This window comes from Halyomorpha halys, unplaced genomic scaffold (assembly GCF_000696795.3).
Source record: "Halyomorpha halys isolate HHAL.00 unplaced genomic scaffold, Hhal_1.1 Scaffold586.1, whole genome shotgun sequence".
Lineage (NCBI taxonomy): Eukaryota > Metazoa > Arthropoda > Insecta > Hemiptera > Pentatomidae > Halyomorpha > Halyomorpha halys.
This window is the reverse complement of record NW_027106076.1, coordinates 327,979-349,772: the sequence shown is the minus strand read 5'-3', so window position 1 is coordinate 349,772 and position 21,794 is coordinate 327,979. Positions and strand designations below refer to the sequence as shown.

General features: G+C 29.3%; 2 protein-coding genes across 3 annotated transcripts; one reads left to right on the top strand and one right to left on the bottom strand.

The window, feature by feature from the left end:
- Positions 1-102: 102 nt before the first annotated feature.
- Positions 103-8,697, top strand: 312 (ribosomal silencing factor RsfS-like protein, 312). Of its 2 annotated transcripts, none has more exons than XM_014426595.3 (3): positions 103-472; positions 2,750-3,010; positions 8,519-8,697. In XM_014426595.3, the coding sequence occupies exons 1-3, from the start codon at positions 226-228 to the stop codon at positions 8,536-8,538; spliced, it is 528 nt and encodes a 175-aa protein (XP_014282081.1). In that variant the 5' UTR covers positions 103-225; the 3' UTR covers positions 8,539-8,697. The 2 variants fall into 2 exon arrangements, with proteins under 2 accessions (XP_014282081.1, XP_014282080.1); XM_014426594.3 differs by lacking the exon at positions 8,519-8,697 and adding an exon at positions 3,954-4,295 and having other exon boundaries at positions 104-472.
- Positions 8,698-9,624: 927 nt separating this feature from the next.
- On the bottom strand, positions 9,625-21,611 carry Tpr2 (Tetratricopeptide repeat protein 2). The gene is made up of 10 exons (XM_014426593.3): positions 21,406-21,611; positions 18,720-18,808; positions 14,638-14,762; positions 14,371-14,559; positions 14,016-14,288; positions 12,981-13,145; positions 12,734-12,899; positions 12,517-12,663; positions 11,788-11,937; positions 9,625-10,143 (listed from the first exon to the last, which is right to left on the bottom strand). The coding sequence occupies exons 1-10, from the start codon at positions 21,480-21,482 to the stop codon at positions 10,043-10,045; spliced, it is 1,482 nt and encodes a 493-aa protein (XP_014282079.1). The 5' UTR covers positions 21,483-21,611; the 3' UTR covers positions 9,625-10,042.
- Between the last annotated feature and the right edge of the window lie 183 nt (positions 21,612-21,794).

Here is a 21,794-nt window from a genome sequence, read left to right as displayed (position 1 = left end):
TGGAAGATATAGATTTTGGTAATATGTTTTAGCACTAAATAAATTTCTCAATTATATTATATTTCTTGTTGGAATCAACACATTACTATGTTCACATGTGTTATCATGTTGTAGGGTATGTGTAGGTTATCGGTCCATGGGTGTTTCAAAAACAATCTATTTGTTGTTTATTTTTAATAGAAATGAATTAGAAAGATTTATTTCAATCTCGGTATTATCTTAAAAATGATATCACAGAGATCTTTAATTAGATCGTTTTCATCATTTTTTAGATCTAAGAGTTATAATAAGGTTGTATGTAGATTAAACTTCTCCACTGAGGAGGAAGATAGTAAATTTAAGTTTAAAGTATTTAAAGATGAAGATTCTCCTGTTATTCTTGATGTTGAAGAGGAATTGGCTGAACTTGATAAAAAATCTAAAACAAAGATAATTCCTAGAGAAAATAAAGTTGATGAAGAAGTTCTAACAAGTAATTGATTGAATGAGTTTATTTCTGATTTTTTTTTTTTTATATTAATCATTTTAACTATTAAAAACTAACTGTACCCCTTAGTTTCATCTGCCATAAATTTTTTAATATTGGTGCCTGTTTTATGTACTTGTCGAAATAAAAAAAATATATCTGATTAACTATATAAAATGTAAAGATTCTATAGAAAAACAAAACAACCAATAACTAAGCTGATTGACTTCACAGAATGTATCTTTACTTTGATAAACAGTTAATTGTATAGTCAACAAACAAAGTTTTAAACTATTTGTTCTTCTTTTTTTGACCACAACCCTGACCATCTTCTTATATTTAAATCTTTATGGTCAACTATATATACATATATATTTTATTATTATTATTATTTTTCTATCACGACGAGTTTTGAAGGACACTGAAAACAAATCTGACTTGTCTTTTCATAATAAAATATATATTGCCCTACTATACTGGAAGCATCTTAAGGTTTTTGTAATTTTTAATGCATAAAAAGTCATTTAATACAATCAGCAATATTTTTTCTTACTATAAAAGACCTTATAATGCATACAAAGCAATGTCAGGAAATGATAACATTCTAAACAGCTAAAATTATATAATACAACTTTTTTTGGACTTAATGTTTTCAAATTTTGTTTATTAAAAATACCCCTTGAGTATTATTACACAATGCAATATTGTTTGAATTAGTTATATTATACCAGTAAATTAAATATTTGGTGTGTTTTGTTAGTTTCCATCCAATTTTGGTTAAAGCAAAATATAAAAATTAATTGCTGTTTTATTGCTAATGTTGCTCCCAAATAAGGACCTATCTTCCCATGCAATTAACTATCTTTCAAATGAGCATCCAGCATGTTATGGTGTATAATTCCTAAAGTTATTACACAAAGTAAAGAAAATTCTGAGAGAACCTCCACACTTTCTACAAAAAACTTTAAGAAATGTGGGGGAAATGTTTTGTATGCCATAACTTAGCTAATAATAGTCAGATTTTAATGATATTATTATTATTATTTTTGTTGGGAATCTATTCAGGGTTCAACTAACATCTGCACAAAAAAAAAAATAGTTACGCACCTATGAAGTTTAGTCTTATTCATAAATTAGACTTGACTAATCCAGGATTTCAATAGCTAAGATCCTTGCCAGGACAAAACCAAACATTTTAAAATAACAGCATGTAAATCAGTTAAAAAACGTTTGGAGATCTTCGATAAGTAACAAATAAACATTACATTTTAATTTATATAAATATTCCGTGTATTTTACGATTGACTGGGGTTACTTTATGACAGCCCTACATGCTTTGAAACAGTCTGCTGGAAGAACCCAGTAGAAAAAGGAACCCTTGTCCACAGTACTATCTTCAGAATAGGTTCAGTTCAAAATTAAATCAATTGTTTTTTGTTAGATCTGCCCCTGATAACTAAAGCATAAAGCATGACTAGATAGTACAAGTTCACTTTATGAATAAATTATTCAAGGTATGAAATCCTAAATTAAACCTTACTATGGTATCAAGGCATAAATGGTATCAAACAACATCAAAATTCATGTATTGCTTCTCAAAATGGACTGCATTTAATCATTTTTGATCAGATTAGAGGATTATTTTAACTTCAAAATGACAGGCTTACTTTACACACATCTAAACTGGCAATAGATCAATTAATTATTACTACAATATTATACAAACCTAATATAAAAGAAGAAAAAAATTAAAGTATGTCAAATAAGAATTCGAATATTAGCTTTTGAAGAAAACAATTTTTTCAAAATTTGGTGAGGTGTAATATAATGGTTAATAGATGTTATTAGATATAACAATAACCTATTGTTAAATAACAAGTGGAAAGTAGTGTTTAAATGTAATATTATTTTATTGTGTACAGATCTCCCGTATATATCCTTACACTAATGTGTAGTTTTAGTTTATTTGATTATTCTATTTTTTTTATCCCTACTGGGGTCTTAATTTATATTTTACAAATAAGATCAACCTAAAGTTGAAATACTTTTTGCAGTGATTAAAGGGGTTATTTTGATTGTGCACAGCTTTAGGTGAAGATTCTGTTCATTGATAAACAAATTCCCAGAATCAGAAACAGAAATCATTATTACCAATATATTTGAATTATTTAGAATTCACGTAGTACTCTTATATTTTATTTCATTTCAATAATGTAATTAGATATTATAAGAAATTATCCCTTGCTTGGTTACTAGTTTTTAAGCTAATATTTTTTTTATTAGGAGGATTTACTGGAGTATTTGACATTGAAGAATTGGTGCATTATTTGAAAGAAGACAATGCTAAAGACATATTTGTAGTTAAAGTCCCAACAGAATTGAAATATGTGGATTACTTTGTTGTAGTTTCAGGAAAATCTCGTCGTCATATTTTAGGGCTAGCAGAATATATTCGAGGACTATTTAAAAGGAAAAGGCATTCTTCTGATGTAATTCCTGCAATTGAAGGAAAAGATTCTTCTGATTGGATTGCCATGGATTTAGGTATGCTGATTAACAAATTATCTCATTTATTTACTTTATATTATTAAGTTACTTTTATAAACATTTATATAATGGTGTTATTTTTTGTGATATAGAATATTTAATTATAGTTTGATATAAATCTATATTGTTTCTATCCGTTTTCTCTTAGATCGATTTTTTATGATATAAATATAATTAAATCAATTGAAAAACAAAATAGATGAAGTATGAAAGAAAAATATGACACTGCATATTTTGGCCTAGCATCGGCCATTCTCAGGTACTGAGGGTATTACTCTGAGACTTGCTGCTCATTGAAAGTTGAAGTTTCTGACTTTTACTTTTTCTCTTGGTTAATCTCCTCTTTTAGAATTGTAAAGTATATACTTTGTTCAAACTCTTTTACTGCCAATCCAACTTTAGCAGCTGTCCTTTGAAGATGCAGGAAGGCGAGTTCATGCTCATAAAGATGTGTAAAATGATATCCAGGTCTTCGATGTGCGTTGGGATTTGTTGATAATCCTCTTTCTAAATACTTTTCCGACTCTGTTAGCTTCAAATAGTGGTGCACAAAAACTGTCTGTTGATAATTAGAAGCTATCAAGCATTATATAGAACAAATAAATATTATATTTGAGTGTGTGGAGTAGAGTGGGACTCCCCACTAGTTTTGTATATTCCATTGGTAACTTAAAACAGGTACAGGCTCTCACTTAGTTACCTACAAACTACTATTAATTATACAACTGAATATTACAAGAGCAAAAACTAAATTTAAGGCATTTGAATTAGGATTATATTATGATCATGTACTAATTACTTCACTTTATTACTGAACAATTATAGTTTAGTAATATATATTTCATTTATGTCTGAATTTGTAAACATTGTACCACCTACAAATATCTCTATGATGTTTGTCTTAAATAAATTCTAATCTTATATGTTATTTTTTTCCCAGGTAATATTGCACTTCATATTATGTCTAATAATGCTAGAGAAAAGTACGATTTAGAATCACTTTGGACTTTAGGTTCTCAATATGATTTAAAAACCAACCAACAAGATGAAATTTATGAATTTATTAAAAGTTATTCTATAAATCTGGACAGTTTCAGACCTGTATGATCAGTTTCAGTTTTGTTAGTATAATACTTTGTTATTATAAAAATTACAATTATCATTTGTAAATAATCTGTTGTGAAATTTCATTAATGTAAAACAATATTTTTAAAAAAAATTAAATTTGTAATTATTAATACATTATTCTACCTATTAAAAATGTATTTTGACTGGTATGCAGATGTACTAATTACTTAATTACTTGCGAGAACTCATGCATAAGATATCTATCCTTATTCTCAATAATGCATTTGAAGTAAAAGTGGTATTAAGGAAAAGTTTATTTGTTTAAATTTTCAATATGATTGGTGAAGTTATATTCTTTACAATAACTCTGTTTAAGTAGCATTTACTTAATAAGCAATTAGCTGGTCAAGCCCGCAGGTCATGGGTATATGTTAGTGGTAAACTAGTTTGATGTAGGTATCTGTGATAAATGTTTAAAAGGGCCAGTAAGCACAATTCAGTTATACATATACAATAGTGACATCTACAGCCTGTTTTTCTAAGCTTCAAATATACATCAAGATACTGAGCCTGTGGATCTAGTGGTCAGCAAAATCACCAGATTCACTTCTTAAACTTAGAAAATCAGATAGACTGTATGTTAATAGGCAATAACAAGCTAGAAATCTGCCAATCTGACCTACAAAAGAGTCGGACTTGATCAGTCTCAAATATTCAATATGGTCAAAAGAGCAGGATCCTTAGTTCTCTCTCTGAAGTGTATTGTGAATGGAATAAAAAAGGTGAATAAGAACTACATTACCACTTTAGAGATATAATTAACAAGGAAATGAAAATAATTACAAAAATCTAAATAATTTTGTGATATTTTGGAGACTTATCACTAGAATTAAAGTATGTCCATAACTAGTCTGTATGTTATGCCAAAAAGGTAATTTTTATGGCTTTAAAACACAGGGCATAGTTCGTTCTGATTGGATCTTCCTGTTCCCATTGGAATCTTTAAAACACAGTTATTATTATTTAGATCTGCGAACTTACTACTGCTTGAGTTTCAAAATCAGATGGTATAAACTATAAAACTTATATTAATCCAGTATTGTTCTTTTTATAACAAAGGTTTTAAAAATTTCCAATATTAATTAAAGTAATTGAAATTTCTTTTATGTAAGCTGTACAAATTTGAGAATCGATTTTGGAATTTGTTACTTACTTCTCTTTGAAATACCCTTTCTTTTGATACCATGTTTGTCAAAATCCTTCCTGAGAGCCATAAAAAATGGATCTATAGTACTAAATTATGTATTTATAGACATTTTATCCAAAATATATTTTATATACCTAGCTATTTGATAATTCACCTAACAAAATGAGTTAGCTAAATATACTCATATGATAAAAATATTATATCAAAGGATTGTTAGTACTCAAAAATTTTAAAATTATTCCAGAAGTATTGTTATCTTATTTTCAATCCTTAACCAATTGGTGAATTGACATTTAAAATCTATAAATCCCTAATTAATAGGAGTTTTTATCTCTATAATAAAAAAAAAAAGTTACTCCTCAAAATAGGCATCACTCTTTACTTTCACTTACCTGTTGATGAAAGATATTGTGACTCCTTCACCTCAGACTTTTCATTTTTCATTAAATATATTGGTGAATTATGACTCATAGCAAGGATAATGTTGCTTTCAACTTAAACTTAATGTGTCTTGTATTACTTAAATAATTTTCTCAAGAAAATATATCCTTACACACCAATTTTTGCATTTAAACAAACGGAACAAATCCTTAGCCATGCTATTAGGTGTCTTTTGAATAAGTATGGACCTATTTATTTGTTATCTTAATTTTTATTTATGATAGATACGTACAGTTAATATTGAAAAAAAAATCCCAAAACTCAATATTTATTATTTTAAAGGTTAATTATGACTAATACATTTGTTTTTGTGGGAAATTGGGTTAGTACAGAGTAGGCTTGTACTATGTGCGTTGAAATAATCTGGTTAATAATAATAAAAAGGAAATAATCTTGAAACTGCTTTGCCTGAACTCATGTTCTCAACTATTCATAGGTTTTTGTACCTTTTAGCATCTTTAATTTTTTAATTAAATGTCTTATCTGATATCAGATTACAAAGGTCCTTTATCTATTTTAATCAAGGTTAATGATTCATTCAAATGAAGATATAGCCTTTAGAAAAGACTGAAGCGTCTGATAAATTATAGCTAAGCTTGGAGTTGTCAATACAACTATCCATCATGTATTCCAGCAATTCTGGCATTCTGTAGGCCAGCTGAGAACTACAACTCAATCTAGGTAGCTTCAGTATCAAGAAATTGCCATTAAACTTCCCCATAGATTTAAAATGTCATGGCAATCATGGCCTCTTTACTTGCTGGTTCATTGTCAATCCAGGGAATGTGTTAAAAGTCTGCTCGGAATAGAGTTTCTATTGAACTTTTATCAGTTTATAACGGTAGATATTTATATTGTCTTTTAAATAGGTTACCTATATATATATAATGTTTCTTATGACCTGAATTAACATTAATTATTCAATAATTTAAGTGAATCTATAATGAAAACTATAAAAAAAAAAAAAAAGGAATAAGTTAAACTTGAGGTAAATATGTACACAAGAGAAAGAAGATTCAGAACAGAACAATACATGCTAGATATAAAAAATGGGCAATTTTTGGTTTTACAGCATTGTACTAAAAAGCCATTGAAAGAAATATTACTACCATACCTAATTCTGTAACTAAAGAAGTTGACAATGTTTCATCATTTTAGTAAGCACAGTTGATTGAAAATTACAGTCATTACATCCATAGGTATAGTATTGATTCCTTACCCAAATAAGTCTAACAGATTAATAACACTTCAACCCTCAGCATTATTTTTGAATAATGTAATAACTTAAAACAACTAAATCTTCAGCTAAGAGATTTTTTAGAGTTCTTGTTGAAGGCAGTACTTGGACTAAAAATTACTTCCACAATTGGAATTCTTATACATAGAAATTGATTTAAATATTTTGAATAGGTTAGCTAGCGATGCTATCAAGGACTACCACCTTCATCATTGCCATAACTGAAAAGACTTCTTATGATGATCCAAAATTGTAAATATGTTTCTATTCTGATTTTATAAACCGTGTTTAATATAATTATAATTGAAAATATATGAATAATAAACAAACAAAAGAATATACTGATACACAGTAAAGTAATTTCTTACAGGCCACGCCTCTTACTAGTCTTTGCATTCTTAGCATATTGGTTACCCTTCAGTTACCATCTCTTTGGTAATTCTTGACAAATAGTAATAGTAATTTTTTAAAATATTATTTGATCTGTTCAAATTTATTTTATGGTAGTTTCTATTGTTCACATCCACTATCCTGCACCTTTTATAAGGACCTACAATTGATTCCTAAAGAACTTGCTATCCTCTTTATGACCGTTAGTATGTGGAGTTATCTTCATAGGAGGACCTACAGGGCTTGCCATTCCCTTCACTGGCATTCTGGGACCTATGCCCTAACGTTAGTTTGCATGGCCCTGTGTATACATTTTTTTTATAAATGTTGCTGCTGATAGCCGAACTATGGGTTATCAGGAGTTGACTGCATCATTCGATTTTATTACAGGAACTATGACAATTAAAAAAAATATATATGCATTGATCTTTTTTTCTCTTTTCTAACTGTTCAGATTTTAAGTTTTCAAATCACCGTCTAATTCGAAGTTTTTCTAACGATTTAGGATTTAAGTTTTAAATTCGCCGAGAGGATAATATAAAATATTTATTTTACAACTTATTAATAATAAAAGGTTACTGTGATGTGACACAATAATGAAGAGATTCATTTAATGGTCCATCTGTATTCAAACAAACCTTTGAAGATTAGTAAATTCAAAGCTGACTAGATGGAATGTTTCAATTGTGCAATTGTATACGGAAAGACTATCTCAATATAATAATCTATTAATTGTAAAAAGCTTTAACATTGATAGTAAAATGTCGATATGAAATACCAATATTTTAATGAAAGTTACACGTTAGGAAAAGTCTTTTGTTTTCAAGAAAACTACTGAAATAAATATAAAAAATATTTTTGTTACTTTCATATTGTGCTCATAATGACTTACTGTTGTTAATTGAAAATTTTAAAGGACTTCTTATGATTGGATTAGTGTTCTTTTCAAATCTGAAGTTATTTCAAACACAATGAAGCAAGCTTGTCAGCTATTTTTATCCTTAAGTGAATTGTATAAGAAAATATGGATGGATTTAAAATATAAAAAACAGAGATAATGAATAGGTTTTATTGGATCAATCCTAAATTGAATATGTAAAATAATCAGTGTCCGGATTGGGTGAATTTTTAATAAATTTCTAAAAAAACTGTTATTTTCTAGGTGTACAGATCCGGGTGTGAATTAAGATCACTTCATTTCGCCCTGCATTTATATATAATAATGAATAAACTTGTAATCCAATAATTTATTTTTGATTGAATTGTTATCAAAATTAATTATTAATCTTTGGCTTGATTCTGAAATTTGAAGCAAAAATTATTTCTGAAGGATAACACATTCAGTATATTGACAGGAATTGTTTGGTAATTTAATTTTCTTATAAATTTTTTTTACATAAACTTTATTGTATTTGCTAAATGTATCAACTGTATATATTTCTGCAAATGGGATTGTAATTATTAAAAATACATTGTGTCCATAATTTTCTGTATGAGAAATAATGTTTTTGTTAGTATTATAACTCAATATTTTGGAAACCTTAAGTTTATTAGTTAATTTAAGATCATTTTCTTTCTATATTCAACTTTTTTTTTTTAAGATCTATTTTCATTACAACTGAACTAATATTACTGTCAGTCGGTTTAAGCTATCTTTAATTTATTCTGAATAATTATGAAATAACAGATAAATAATTATTCATCTTTTATCAATGAATCATGAGATAGGTTGTTAAGTGAGAGTTGGCAGTTTTTCTGATTTGTCTTCTGCATTTTATTATTTACAATCTTGTCAAATGTTTGCTCAGTCAGGATGACATAATAAATTAGTAAAACGACTAAGTAGACAAAAATAGGCTTTCTATTGAGCAAAGCAAAGATTATTTAAGAATAACATTTAGTTAATGTAAAAAGAAATTGGTTTGATTTTAAAAGAAAAAATACAGGGGTAGTAAGAAGGTTTAATACGTTACTAGGTACAATTTAAAGAAGATTTTTTAAAAAGTATTATACTATTTTACATAAATGCTTAACCCATGACTATATATATATATTTTTAAACCAATTGATCCCCTTCATTATTATTTTTTAAATATCACTAAATCAATTCGAAATTGACACTTTTTTTTAAGTGCCAAGGCAAAGAATAAATGATCTATTTAGAATTCTAAAGAGTTTTTCATACAAAGGATTTTGTTCTTGTCAAACTTTACTCAGAGTAGGAAAATTAAGGAAAGGGTTAAGGTTTCCATAATAAATTCACTGATACACTCGATTAAGTTTTTATAGAATTTAAATTCTAAATTTGGTGTATATCTTAACTCTTTTTATTTTGCTTTTTTTTTTTTTTTTAAATTGTTTTTCAATGATTTGACAATCACATTAATTAATAAATTATAAAAAGAAACTAATGGAACAAAATATATTCCAACATCACAATGTTTCTTACAGTCTACATACATTTCTCTCAGGAAAAAACTAATTAAACAGAAAAATAAATTATGACATTGTTTGTAATGAATTTATAAAACATATACACATAAAATATATATAAGCAGTGTATTCCAATATTGTAACTATAGTAATTGTCATTTTCTCTCTCATTTTAAAAAGTTTATTTCTATTGACTTTAATTACTTATCCTTAATTTACACTATAAATAATTAAGTTAAATAGATTAAACAGGTCACTGAAACTGGAATGTGAATGTTCCGGGATAAGAAGATCCTTGCTGGCTGAAAAAGTGAGCTCCTTCAGGAAAGAATGCCTCGAAGACAGATGATGCAGCTATGAAAAACAGGACAATTATTATAGGCAAACTGGTGAGATAATCAATGAATTTATATAAACATGTAAGAGTAAATCAAAAGAACATAAAAAATTTCAAAAAGGAAGTCTTAATCAGATCCTGAAGAACCATTTTTATAACTAGTATTTTCAGGTTCATGGGGGGAGCGTGGCAACGCACTTGTCTACCAACCCTAAGGTTGCGAGTTCAACCCCCATCCAGGATTTTTACAAGCATAAAATTCACAAAAGTCACTTTTTACATTAACAAGCACAAAACTCACTCGCAGCATCCTCCCCCCTCCCATGGGATTTGTGAGGCCCGTTAGCCAATGGGTGGCACTCACAAAACAATAGGTGTGGAAGTGACGAACCCACCTTATGAAAAAACCACGTAAAGAAACGCGCGATGTATTAGGAAATACATCGCGCGAGGACTTGGACCTTCATGATCTGTCGCCCATATAATAAAAATAATAATTTTCAGGTCATAATAAAATCATTAATTAATTTTCTTTAGGAAATGGAAATAAATTATAAAATCAGACCCTTAAAATATTAAAATCATCATACAACTAAATTGAAAAAAAAGAAAGTATTATTTTATTTGTTATTAGGTTACTATTATAACAAGATTCATAAAAATTTCACTAATTTTTTTAAGGAAAAGAAAAATCCATCTTTTAATATACATGGACCTGTCATTAATTTACATACTGAATGAGATAATTGAGTTTGCTGTCTTATTTTATACTGTGTAAAATTCTAAACACGGTTTTTATTAATCTGTAGAATTGAAATGACCTCTAGAAATCAACAAATTCTATTCTGCTAGACTCAGAATAGGGACTACTATCGAACTGGTGAGTTAAACTCAGATGATGCTGAACCTAATGATCTATAAGATGAGGACAAGAATAAGGAAGAAGGACCACCAACTCCAGCTACATTGAACGAGATTAAATCATCTTTCTACTATATCCTATGTCCTCAGGATGGACACAACTTATTATTTCTTCCAATTCCTCCTAAGGATAAAAATGTTATCACAGTACTATGGTAATTGAAAGTTGTTCACAAACAAAAAAAAACATAGATTTTTTCAAAATTAGAATTTAATGAAAGCAATTTAATTTTTATGTTTCTCATAATTGTCAGACATTCACTACTTTACATCAAACTTTTTTCTGTTTAAATTTTTCTTCCCTACCTCTATATTAACTCAAACACTCAGTAATTTGAACTTTTTCTCTGGTCCCTTGAGTTCTAGATTATTGAGAGTTGACTGCATATTTTCTGTCATAACATTTTCACAAAAATGTTTAATAGGCCATACTGAAGAATTAAATTCCATTTATTGATTTCTTTTCTAAACCACATTAATTAGTCAAGTACCAATCATTACCACATCTTCAGAACTTAATACTGGTATGATTTATATTTTTATTATTTGTTACTAGTAAAAAATGCTCCACATTATTACGCAATGTTTTGTTAATTAAATTAATTACTTATTATATCAGTGAAATCAAGCAATTATAACTATAATGATATAGCAGTGTTATTTCAAATAAATTCAGTAACTTCCCCACCTCACATAAGAAAATAAACAAAAGATATGATAATAATTCATAAAAAAATTACCATTTGATGAACAATAGTCTTCTATGTCAAAACCATTATCATATCGTGTTCTCTTCTGAGGATCTGATAATATTGTGTACGCTTCTCCTACTTCCTTAAATTTCTTTTCCTGCTCCTGTTTTTCAACATCTGAGGCATTCGCATGACGATCTATAACAAAATATAAAATTACATAAAAGATACAATTGTAAAACAAAGGGCTATAATTATAGCCTTTCATCACTTTAATTAAAGTGCTTAGCCAAAATAAGATACAGAAAGAAGGTAACACATTACAATATTTTTAAATTATAAATAAATGGGAGGTGTAGTAACTTTTAAACTACACCTACAATAAAAATTGTAGTCGAGAAAAAACAATAAGTTTACTCAATCAAAATATTTGATAAAAATCAAATCTTTTCACAATGACTTCTTAACAAGTAACATGAATGGTCAATATAGTACTCATTGATAAGTTAATTGGTCAAAAGTTTGTAGAACAAAGAAAGTTTTCAAGATCATAAAATGATAAATAAGACAGAGTTAGTTCAGATCAATTTCTAAATGATAAAATAAAATAAAAATGACAAAAGCAAATATTGAATATCGAATGATCCAGATTAAATAACATATTTTTCTACAGGATTCCAAATTCAATTTGAAGTCAAACATAAATTGCTAGTATTAGAGTGTGGGATAATGCCACCTCACTAGTAATTCATTACTTAACAATAATATTTAAATTACCTGGATGATGAACTAAAGCCCTTTTTCTATATGCTTTCTTGATATCTTCAGTTGTGGCATTTTTATTAACTCCTAATATTTTATAATAATCTTTTCGCAGTGATTTTTTTAGTTCCAATTTAGCATCATTTAATAACTTCCTAGTTTCTGAAAAATCCATTTATATTAGTAGTTAAATGAGCAGTAGGTAGTAAACAATTGATAGATTTTTATTTACCTCTGCTTTTGTCAAATTTAACTATTTTTTCATAATCCCTAACGGCTTCTTCATACTGTTGCAGCTCCATATAGCATTTCGCTCTTCTCATTAAGGCCTTAATGTAATTTGAATCTAATTCTAAAGCAGCACTACAATCAGAAACAGCTTCATTCAACCTTCCAAGCTGAGATTGAGAAAACAATTAATTAGGAAAACCAAGATAATACAAAATTAATATGATCATAATATTAAACAATAAACTTACTTTAGAAGAGACTGTTGCTCTGTTAAAGTATAGTTTTGCATTAGTGGAAACATTGTTAGGATCTATCCCAAGAGCTTCAGTATATAAATCATAAGCTTCTTTATTCTTCCCCTGTTTGAAAGCTTCATTTCCTTCCTCTTTTTTCTGTTTTAAAGCTTTGGCTTTCTGGAACAAATAATTTCATAACATATCTAAGTTTCCACAAATATAAAACGAAAATCTCAACAATACAATATACATATTCTGCCAATTAATTGTTGATATTGATAAAAAAGTATATCTGCCACAGCCCACAGTGCCTTATCAATGAGCCACCCACTCCCATGCATGTATGTGTATATATATAAAACATATCAGAGAGTTCAGTGTCAACCTGGATTGACTCAAGCCCAGCAATGTGGATTAACGTTAGTTTCTAATAAATACTTTTAACAATTTTTTGAGTACCTCTCTTGACTGCCACTCAGACCAATTTTTCCTTAAATGCTATCTGATTAACTAATAATCGTCCAATATGATCCAAAAATAATGTACTAAACTGTAGGACAATCAATAAACAAGAAAATAGTCACAAGAATTAAATGAGAATGTGAGACATTTACAGCAACTAAAATAGCAAAAATTGATTATTACTATTGATTGGAGAAAATCTTTCCATGTGATGTGATTGAGGTCTACGTTGCAGATGAGGTTACGTCGTATTTTTTCTATGGTGTGAAAAAAAAAATCTAAATAAGTGAAATTTTAAAAAATAAAGAGCTTTCATTGCCTTAAAATCTGTAATGTAAACTACTCCAAAGAAATGTGGCAAACTTAAAAAAAAAAAAAATCATTTATATGTATTGATTTATATTGTTTGTTAGTATTAACTGCAAACTGCTAAAGCTAACAGTTATGTTTTAAATATTTAATAAATAAACAGATATGCTTCAACATAGATTTTAGATTGTTTTCTAGTAGTGAAAATCATAAAAAGAATTAATTAACAAAAAAAAAACTCCAAATTTGGCTTATGGAACAACAGAAATAACTAACCTTATAAATTTCCAGGGCTTTGGAATGATCAGGTGCCAGTTTAAGTACATGTTGAAAATGATTGAAAGCCCTATCAACATTGTCCTGGTAGTACAAACACATTCCTCGAACCAATATTGCATCAGCATGTTGCTTATCATTTGACAAAACATCATTGGCTAATTCTTGGGCTTCTTGATATCGACCCAACCTTGCTAAACATTCAGCTTTCATTACTTTAAATCTTGAACAAGCATTACAAATTTCCAATGCACGGTCTAAAAGGTAAACAACCTGGAAAAAATTAATAATGAATAAAATACGTAATGGATAAAACTACACAATTATTACAAATCCAAAATTAACGTGATCCGACCTTCCTAAAATCTTTTTTAGAATATGCTTTTTCTGCTTCATCATTGAACTTTTTGGCATTATCCAAGTGTTTTTTCTCAACAACGAGATTAGAATTGGTCGGTTCTAGTTTTTCTATTTGAATTAGAGCATTTTCAGCACCTTTGAAATCACCAATAGCAATATTAGATTTGGCAACTCGTACCCAACCCTATAAAAAAGAAGAATGAAAGATGATAAAGAAAAAAAAAGAAATAGGAAAATTTAATAAATTTATATTCTTTCTAACCTTCACAAATTTAGGATCAAGGGTAACAGCTTGTAACGCATCTTCGCAGGCTGAGGCATAGTTTCCTTGCATCATATGACAGGCAGAACGGTTGCCATAATATGAAGAATTTGTTGGCCATAGTTCTAAATAAAGTAAAAACTATATTTTTGTGAGGGAAATTTATTATCTTATGACAAATACAAAATAAATCAGAATCACAACAGTTCATAAAAGAAAAAAGACAGCAGGCACAAATGAAGAAATTTATTATTTTAGTATTTATTATTATTTAAAGTATTATTTTAGAAACAAAACATAATGAAATATACCTGTAACAACATATTTATATAATTTTTTTAATAAAGATAATTTTTAAATAAGCATAAGAACAACGGAATAAGAATAAGAACAGCATTCTTAGACTAATCAAGACTAGAAAAAATCCTGATATTTTAACTATCAGGTCAGTCCATAACTCCATGGGCCTGCTCTTTTTCTTTTAGTGTGTGTGGAAGTCTTTCTATAGCAATGGAATTAAAAGGCTACCTGTAAGATGGCGAGAAATTGTAGATATGGTAGAGGAAAATATATCATTGGTTAAAATGTTAAATTGTGTTTTATTTATACTATTAAAATATTCTCCCCCAGTGCAAAAAATTTTGGAATGACCTGATAAATACCTAAAGCTTTCTTCAGCATACTTTGACTTTATTTAGCAGGAACTCTCGGGGTCAGAATGGGTGAACGCCCTGAAACTTAATATCAACCACGCACCCCTGCGTGGAGTTCCAGGAGCCAGTGGACAGCAAGGAGAAGTTGGATCCCTCTGTCGCAAAGGCGGCAGAGAGTCTGAAACACCAGCTCACGTGCTGGGAAAATGCCCCAACTCTCTCCTTATAACATGCCAGCACCACAGGGTCAAAGAAGAATTGATGAAGTTCCTTGAAAGAAAAGACTTCACCTGCTTCGAGGAGGTCTATTGTATTGACACAGACGGATCCGTAAAAGATATGCCGATATTGTCGCGTTTACAAAAGTCGGAGACACGGCTCTTGTCTTGGATCCGACAGTAAGATTTGAAAGTAATGACCTCGAACAGGATGTGGAGTGGAAAGGGAAAAAAAGAAAATATATGAAAAATGCGTCCCTTTCCTTAAGGAAAAATTCCGCGAGACCTTCGGAGAGAGAGTTCACCGTGAGGCCTCTGGTTTGGATCTCGCGGAACAATACCAGACAGAACAAGGAGCTTCTTAGAAGGCCTAGGTGTTAGCATTGGGGATATTGCGATCTTGGCAGAAAATATTATTTTGGACTCCCTGGGGATCATACATACACCATCACCTGCATGGGAATTAGCTCGGAGATTATTCTTTGTATTATTTATTTATTTTAATATGTTGACCTCTCTATTTGTGTGTTTTAAACATTTGTATTTGTTGTACAGACCGAAATTGATTGTAAAAGGAAACTGTAGGGGAAAAAAAATTGTTTATTATATCTTATTATTGTATCTCTTTTTTTCTGATTATGCCATGTATGTGTAATTATATTTGTCATGTATGTGCAATTATATATGTCCGATTATGGATTGATAAGTATGCTGTGTGAGATAGCAACCTGATGTATTTAGGCAGCATAGATAAATAAAGTATTTCTCTCTCTCTCTTCTAAACAGAAGAATAAATCACCAAGTTAATTAAAGGTAAAAGCAGGAACTGAAAAAAAAAAAACTTTTATAATACAAAAACTTTTTTTTTTTTCTTCTGGTCTTCAAACCTTAAAAATAAAAGTTTTTAACAACTGTATGGGAAAAATCTGGTGCAGTATGCATATCACATAACTTTCACTTACTAACCTACTTTTGCCCTCAAGTTTTATGTGTCAGTGAGCTTGTATTGAAGTTAATACTATTTTTGCAAAAAAATATCTAAATACCAGAGAAGAAAATTATGAAAAAATTATTTTTAATTTCTGATATATAAAAGTTCAAATTTTAGGGTTTCTCTAGGTGGGAGTAACAAATTAAAATTTTGTTCCTGCCAAAAATACAACAATTTAACAAAAAAGATAACGAGGCAATTGGGAAAGATTGTGTGGTCTCAACATTTCCAACAAATGTATCGAAAACATGGTAGGTCGATATTAGCGAAAAAGTTGCTGTCACAGACCACGTATATACCCACCTTAAAAAGGTAATTTCAGTTTCATATGAACATTTTTTTTAAGATGGCTGTTCATAACAGACACAAGGATCATCTTATAAGACTAGGTCTTTGGAGTCAGGAGAACTCAAAATGTTTTCCTGTTGAAAACTCAAATTCAAAATTTTTCACGATTGGAATGCTTTTCCTTACTGTATATTCCATATGTAGGTAAGTTAAAGTAAAAAGTTATAATAAAAAAAGTAAATAGCTGATCAACATTTATACCAAACCAAAATATGAAAAATAAAACACATTCACTTATAAGTGCAATTGATTTAACACTTTAGCTTAATTTTATTAATAAAATGCAACTTTCCTAATTTTATCTACAATCACTCAATAGATACATCAGCAACTAACTGTAGCATATTTATTTAACATATTAGTTTAATTTAACAAGACAATCAAAATTGAAGCTGATGAAAAGGCTAACAGGGACTAAATGGGGAGCGTCCCAAGTACTTAGTACGGCCTACAAATCATACGTACAGCCTAATCTGGAGTATGGAGCTGAACTTTTAGAGTTCGTTAGCGTTAGAAAAGTTAGACAAAGTTCAAAATCAAGCCTTACGCATAATCACTGGCGGTGTGAAATCGACTCCCATCACAGCTATGGAACTCCAAGCAGGTCTTGAACCACTACAGGATAGAAAGGAGAAATATGCTCTGTCTTTATGAAAAGCTTATGCGATGAGAGGAACACTGGATGGATTATTGTAAAGCGAATGAACGACTGAGGTCCCATCGCACTTTTCTTTCAAAAGCTGAGAAAATGCTTCACCAGATAGACCTACCAACTGATGAAAGGCAGAATGTAAGCATCTCCTACATGCCAAAGCACGATTCCGCTGAAGTCTACGGGCGACTCAAACTGGCATGTGGTCGGATCAACAAAGATTGCCCTGAACCTGAGCTTAGAGCTGCTGCACTAAAAACAATTTATGAGCTATACCCCATAGAGCAATGGTTACACATTTCTGAGCAAGTTAAGTTGTTCTGATTGCATTTATTTTTCAACGATTTTGCTAAAACTTTTCTCATTAAAATTAAAAGGGCTGCCCCATTACTCAGGTCAGTGTTAATAGATCATTTTTTTTTTTTTTTACCACTAAAGTATGTTCTGAGTGATAACAGGTACAATTTAGGAAGTGAAACTTTAAAGAAAATATTATTAATGAAATTAAACTGATGTGTTAAATAAAATGCACTTATAAATATGCTACAGTGAGGTCTTTACGAGTATAACCCATTATCTTGGTACCTTAAGTTATAAAAAGCTGAAATGGACTCTCATGGAGCACAAATAATGTACACAATAAAATCATCAAGTTAAACAGAATGAGAATGATACTAGGAATGTCCTTAAAAAACAAAAAAACAAATTTAATTAAATAAAATATCTTTGGTAAAAATGAAGACGTATACACCCATATCCAAGATAGTGTTTTCACAATCTGCTGCAAGTTTACAACTCTTATCACCAATGAATCCATAGTTATAAGAAATGATGCATCCAAGATTTCTAGTCAGGAAGACACGGTGAGTTAATCAAAAGAAATATGCTCTGTCCATAGGAACTGAAAGAAAGAGCATTGAAGCACCATATCCACCTTGAGTCTATAAGAAATGGGTATGAACTGGTTCAAGGAAAAAAAGGGACAATTCAAAAATCTGTTTCACTAGGAGGTAGAAAAGAAAGTTATTAAGTAGAATATACACAAATATTCCAAGAAAGAGCTTTAACAAATGAAAAGGTGATCAAACATAAAGAAAAGAAGTATGTTCTAAAATATAAGCTACAAACCTTAAGATTTTAAGTAAATTTCAACATAACAGGTATATGATATTAGATCTAAACTATAACTTCTAAATGATTATTGTATGGATGAAGAATACCAATAGCTTCTGAGTAATAAACCAAGGCTTTTCCATACTGCTTCAGTTTGTATTGTTGATTACCCAACTCCTTTTTTTCTTCTGCCAGTCTATAAAATAAATAATATTGTTATGACAACAAAATTAAACCTATAATGATCTATAAAGAAATAATACGAAGCATTTTAACTCAACTTGGGCAAAATTTGTTTGAAAAATAAATTGTTGAATGACAATTTGAAGGAAGATAGCCTAGAGAGCTGGATAGCGGTAAAAAAAGGTACTCAAAATAACAACAAACATTTCTTTGTTTTTAATTTTTATGCTAAATTAATTTAGCGCTATAAAACATTATCAGGATGAGATGCATATCGAAAAGGGGTGGAAAAATACCCATGGTTGGGTATTCTGATGATTTGATATAAGTGGGTGAGAATAAGAAATCTATAAAAATAAATACAACTATATTGATAAAATCTAGTAAGAAACTAGCTTTCGAAATAAATACTGATGTAATAAAATATATGGTTAGCAGTAGGAATGAGAACAAATTTGGTGATGCAGATATAGGAGGAAATGCATTTGAATAGGTATTAATATTTAGGTTCTATAAATCGAAAAAAAAAAAAAAGAAAAAAGAAATTGATGAGAAAATAATAGTGAGGTTCAAGGAGGGAAATGCTTGTTATTTTTCAATTTTAAAATTGGTTTGCCCATAACTTCTCTCTGTAAACTTAAAAGTTATAATTTACACAAAACTATTATCCACCGATAGTGCACCCAGTCTCACTAAAGAAGAATTCTCAGACGTTTATATGGTGGTGTTCTCATCGGAGGAGAGTGGAAAACAAGGAACAGGAGCTGTACACTATGTTTAAGGAGCAATATATTTCGATTGATGAAAATTGCAAGACTAATATGGGCAGGACACGGCATTAGGATGGGCAGTGAGGATCCACCAAGACAATTACTGATGGAGTCATTCCATGGAACCAGGAGAAGAGGAAGACCAATGCTGCGATGGGCTGATGGTGTTCCTGCTAATGCAACGAATATGCTGTGGCTTCGAAATTGGATGGTAGCTGCTAGGGAACGAGAGAATTGGCAGAAGCTGCTAGAGGAGGCCAGGATTTGACACCGGATTGTAGGCCACACTAGTAGTAGAACTCAATAAAAATTGTTCAAAACAAAAACATTTAAAAATATTTCATTGCTTAAGCTGAAATAAATTAAATTTACATATAACTAAATAATTATAGTAACTCTGCATAATTAAATGAATTGTAATTGAGAATTATAATTATTTTGTGTAATTTATTCTTTAAGACCATTAATTATTTTCATCTTTTAGATAATTTAACCATTTTCTTATTAAAATTTATAGTCCTGTTTGGCTCATATAAATGATTACCGCCAAACTCTACTCATAGGCACCCTGAATCTTAATTATATTTGGCAGTTATGATGTATAACCTTATGTTAATATGATTTGCTATCTCCATCTAACAACTTATACAGTACATTTACAATATAATCCAAGTAATCTTGCCAGGGCATGGTTTGGAAATCTGTGGGATGTAGCTCAGTGGACGATAGTTTTGTATACATTATAACTTTTAAGTTTACAGAAAGAAGTTATGGGCAAAGATATTTTAAAATTGAAAAATAACAAGCATTTCCCTCTATGAACCTCACTATCATTTTTTTTTTTTATTTATAGAACCTAAATACTTAATACCTATTCAAATGCATTTCCTCCTAAATCTACATCACCAAATTTGTACTCGTACCTACTGCTAACTATATATATATATTTTTTTTAATTACATCAGTATTTTTTTTAAAAACTAGTTTCTTACTAGATTTAATCAATGTAGTTGTATTTATTTTTATAGATTTCTTATTCTCACCCACTTATAGCAAATCATCAGAATACCTAACCATGGGTATTATTCTACCCCTTTTCGATATGCATCTCATTCCTGATAAAGTTTTATAGTGCTACATTAATTTAGCATACAAATTTAAAAAACAATGTAAATTCTATGAATATTATTGCTTTCATTAGAAGCTGTAGACTTCAGCTCATTAAAAAAAGATAAGCGAACCCCTAAATGGATCCTTTTCCATGAAGGTAGGGTCAATATTTATATGTAGCATTCTGTATAAATTAATTTAGAAGTTAACCCCCAGATGGGGCTTATTTTGAACTCTAGAACCAAGTATAACAAAATTATGGAACTTTAAAAATAAGAAACTCATTCTGTTGTGGTAGAATCTTATTGAGAAATAACAATACAAGAAAAAATATTTGAAAAGCAGATGAAAATGAGAAACTCATTATCATAAATATACACTACAAGTTATTCATAACCAATAAGTTTTTAGTTACAATATTACATAAGCAATTTGAACAATTAAGAGAGCTCAGAGCTCAATTTGACTAAATTGTCATAGTCAACAGAAAAAAAGTTGACACCACAACTGTGTGGTGAAAAGCAGGTTATTTTTTTCTGAACACAAACTATTCAAAATTTATTCGAAAAATTAAGTCAAAATACACTAATAAAGTGCACAAATACACATATACAATGCCTAGTTGCTTATATTGGAATATTATACAGAAATAATTAGTAAATAAACTAATTTCACTGGGATATAAAAGATGATGAAGCACTTCAAATGTTTGAGATATTACAAAACTTACACTTCAGGTTTTGGAGGCACGACATCGCCTTCATCTTGGTCCATGTTCATATCAACATTTTCAATTGTTATGGTCATATTCACAATCTAATTTTTGTAAGAGAACAAAAACACTGAGTTTCTTTACTGAAACTACACCACAAAGGAAGAGCGCAAGCGCTGAAGGATATATATATCCCAATACATTTAGATTTTATTTTTTTTTTTATTATATAAAACTACTAACTTTTAAATTTATTAAAATTTCAAATATTATAATTACGTAATTTTGAAAAAAAAATGATCAATTTTTGTTTTCATATTTAACTGAGTGCCGAAAAACAATAGTAATAATTTTATGGTGCAGCTAATTAGATAATTAAAAAAAATCACGCTTAGAACAAGTTACTG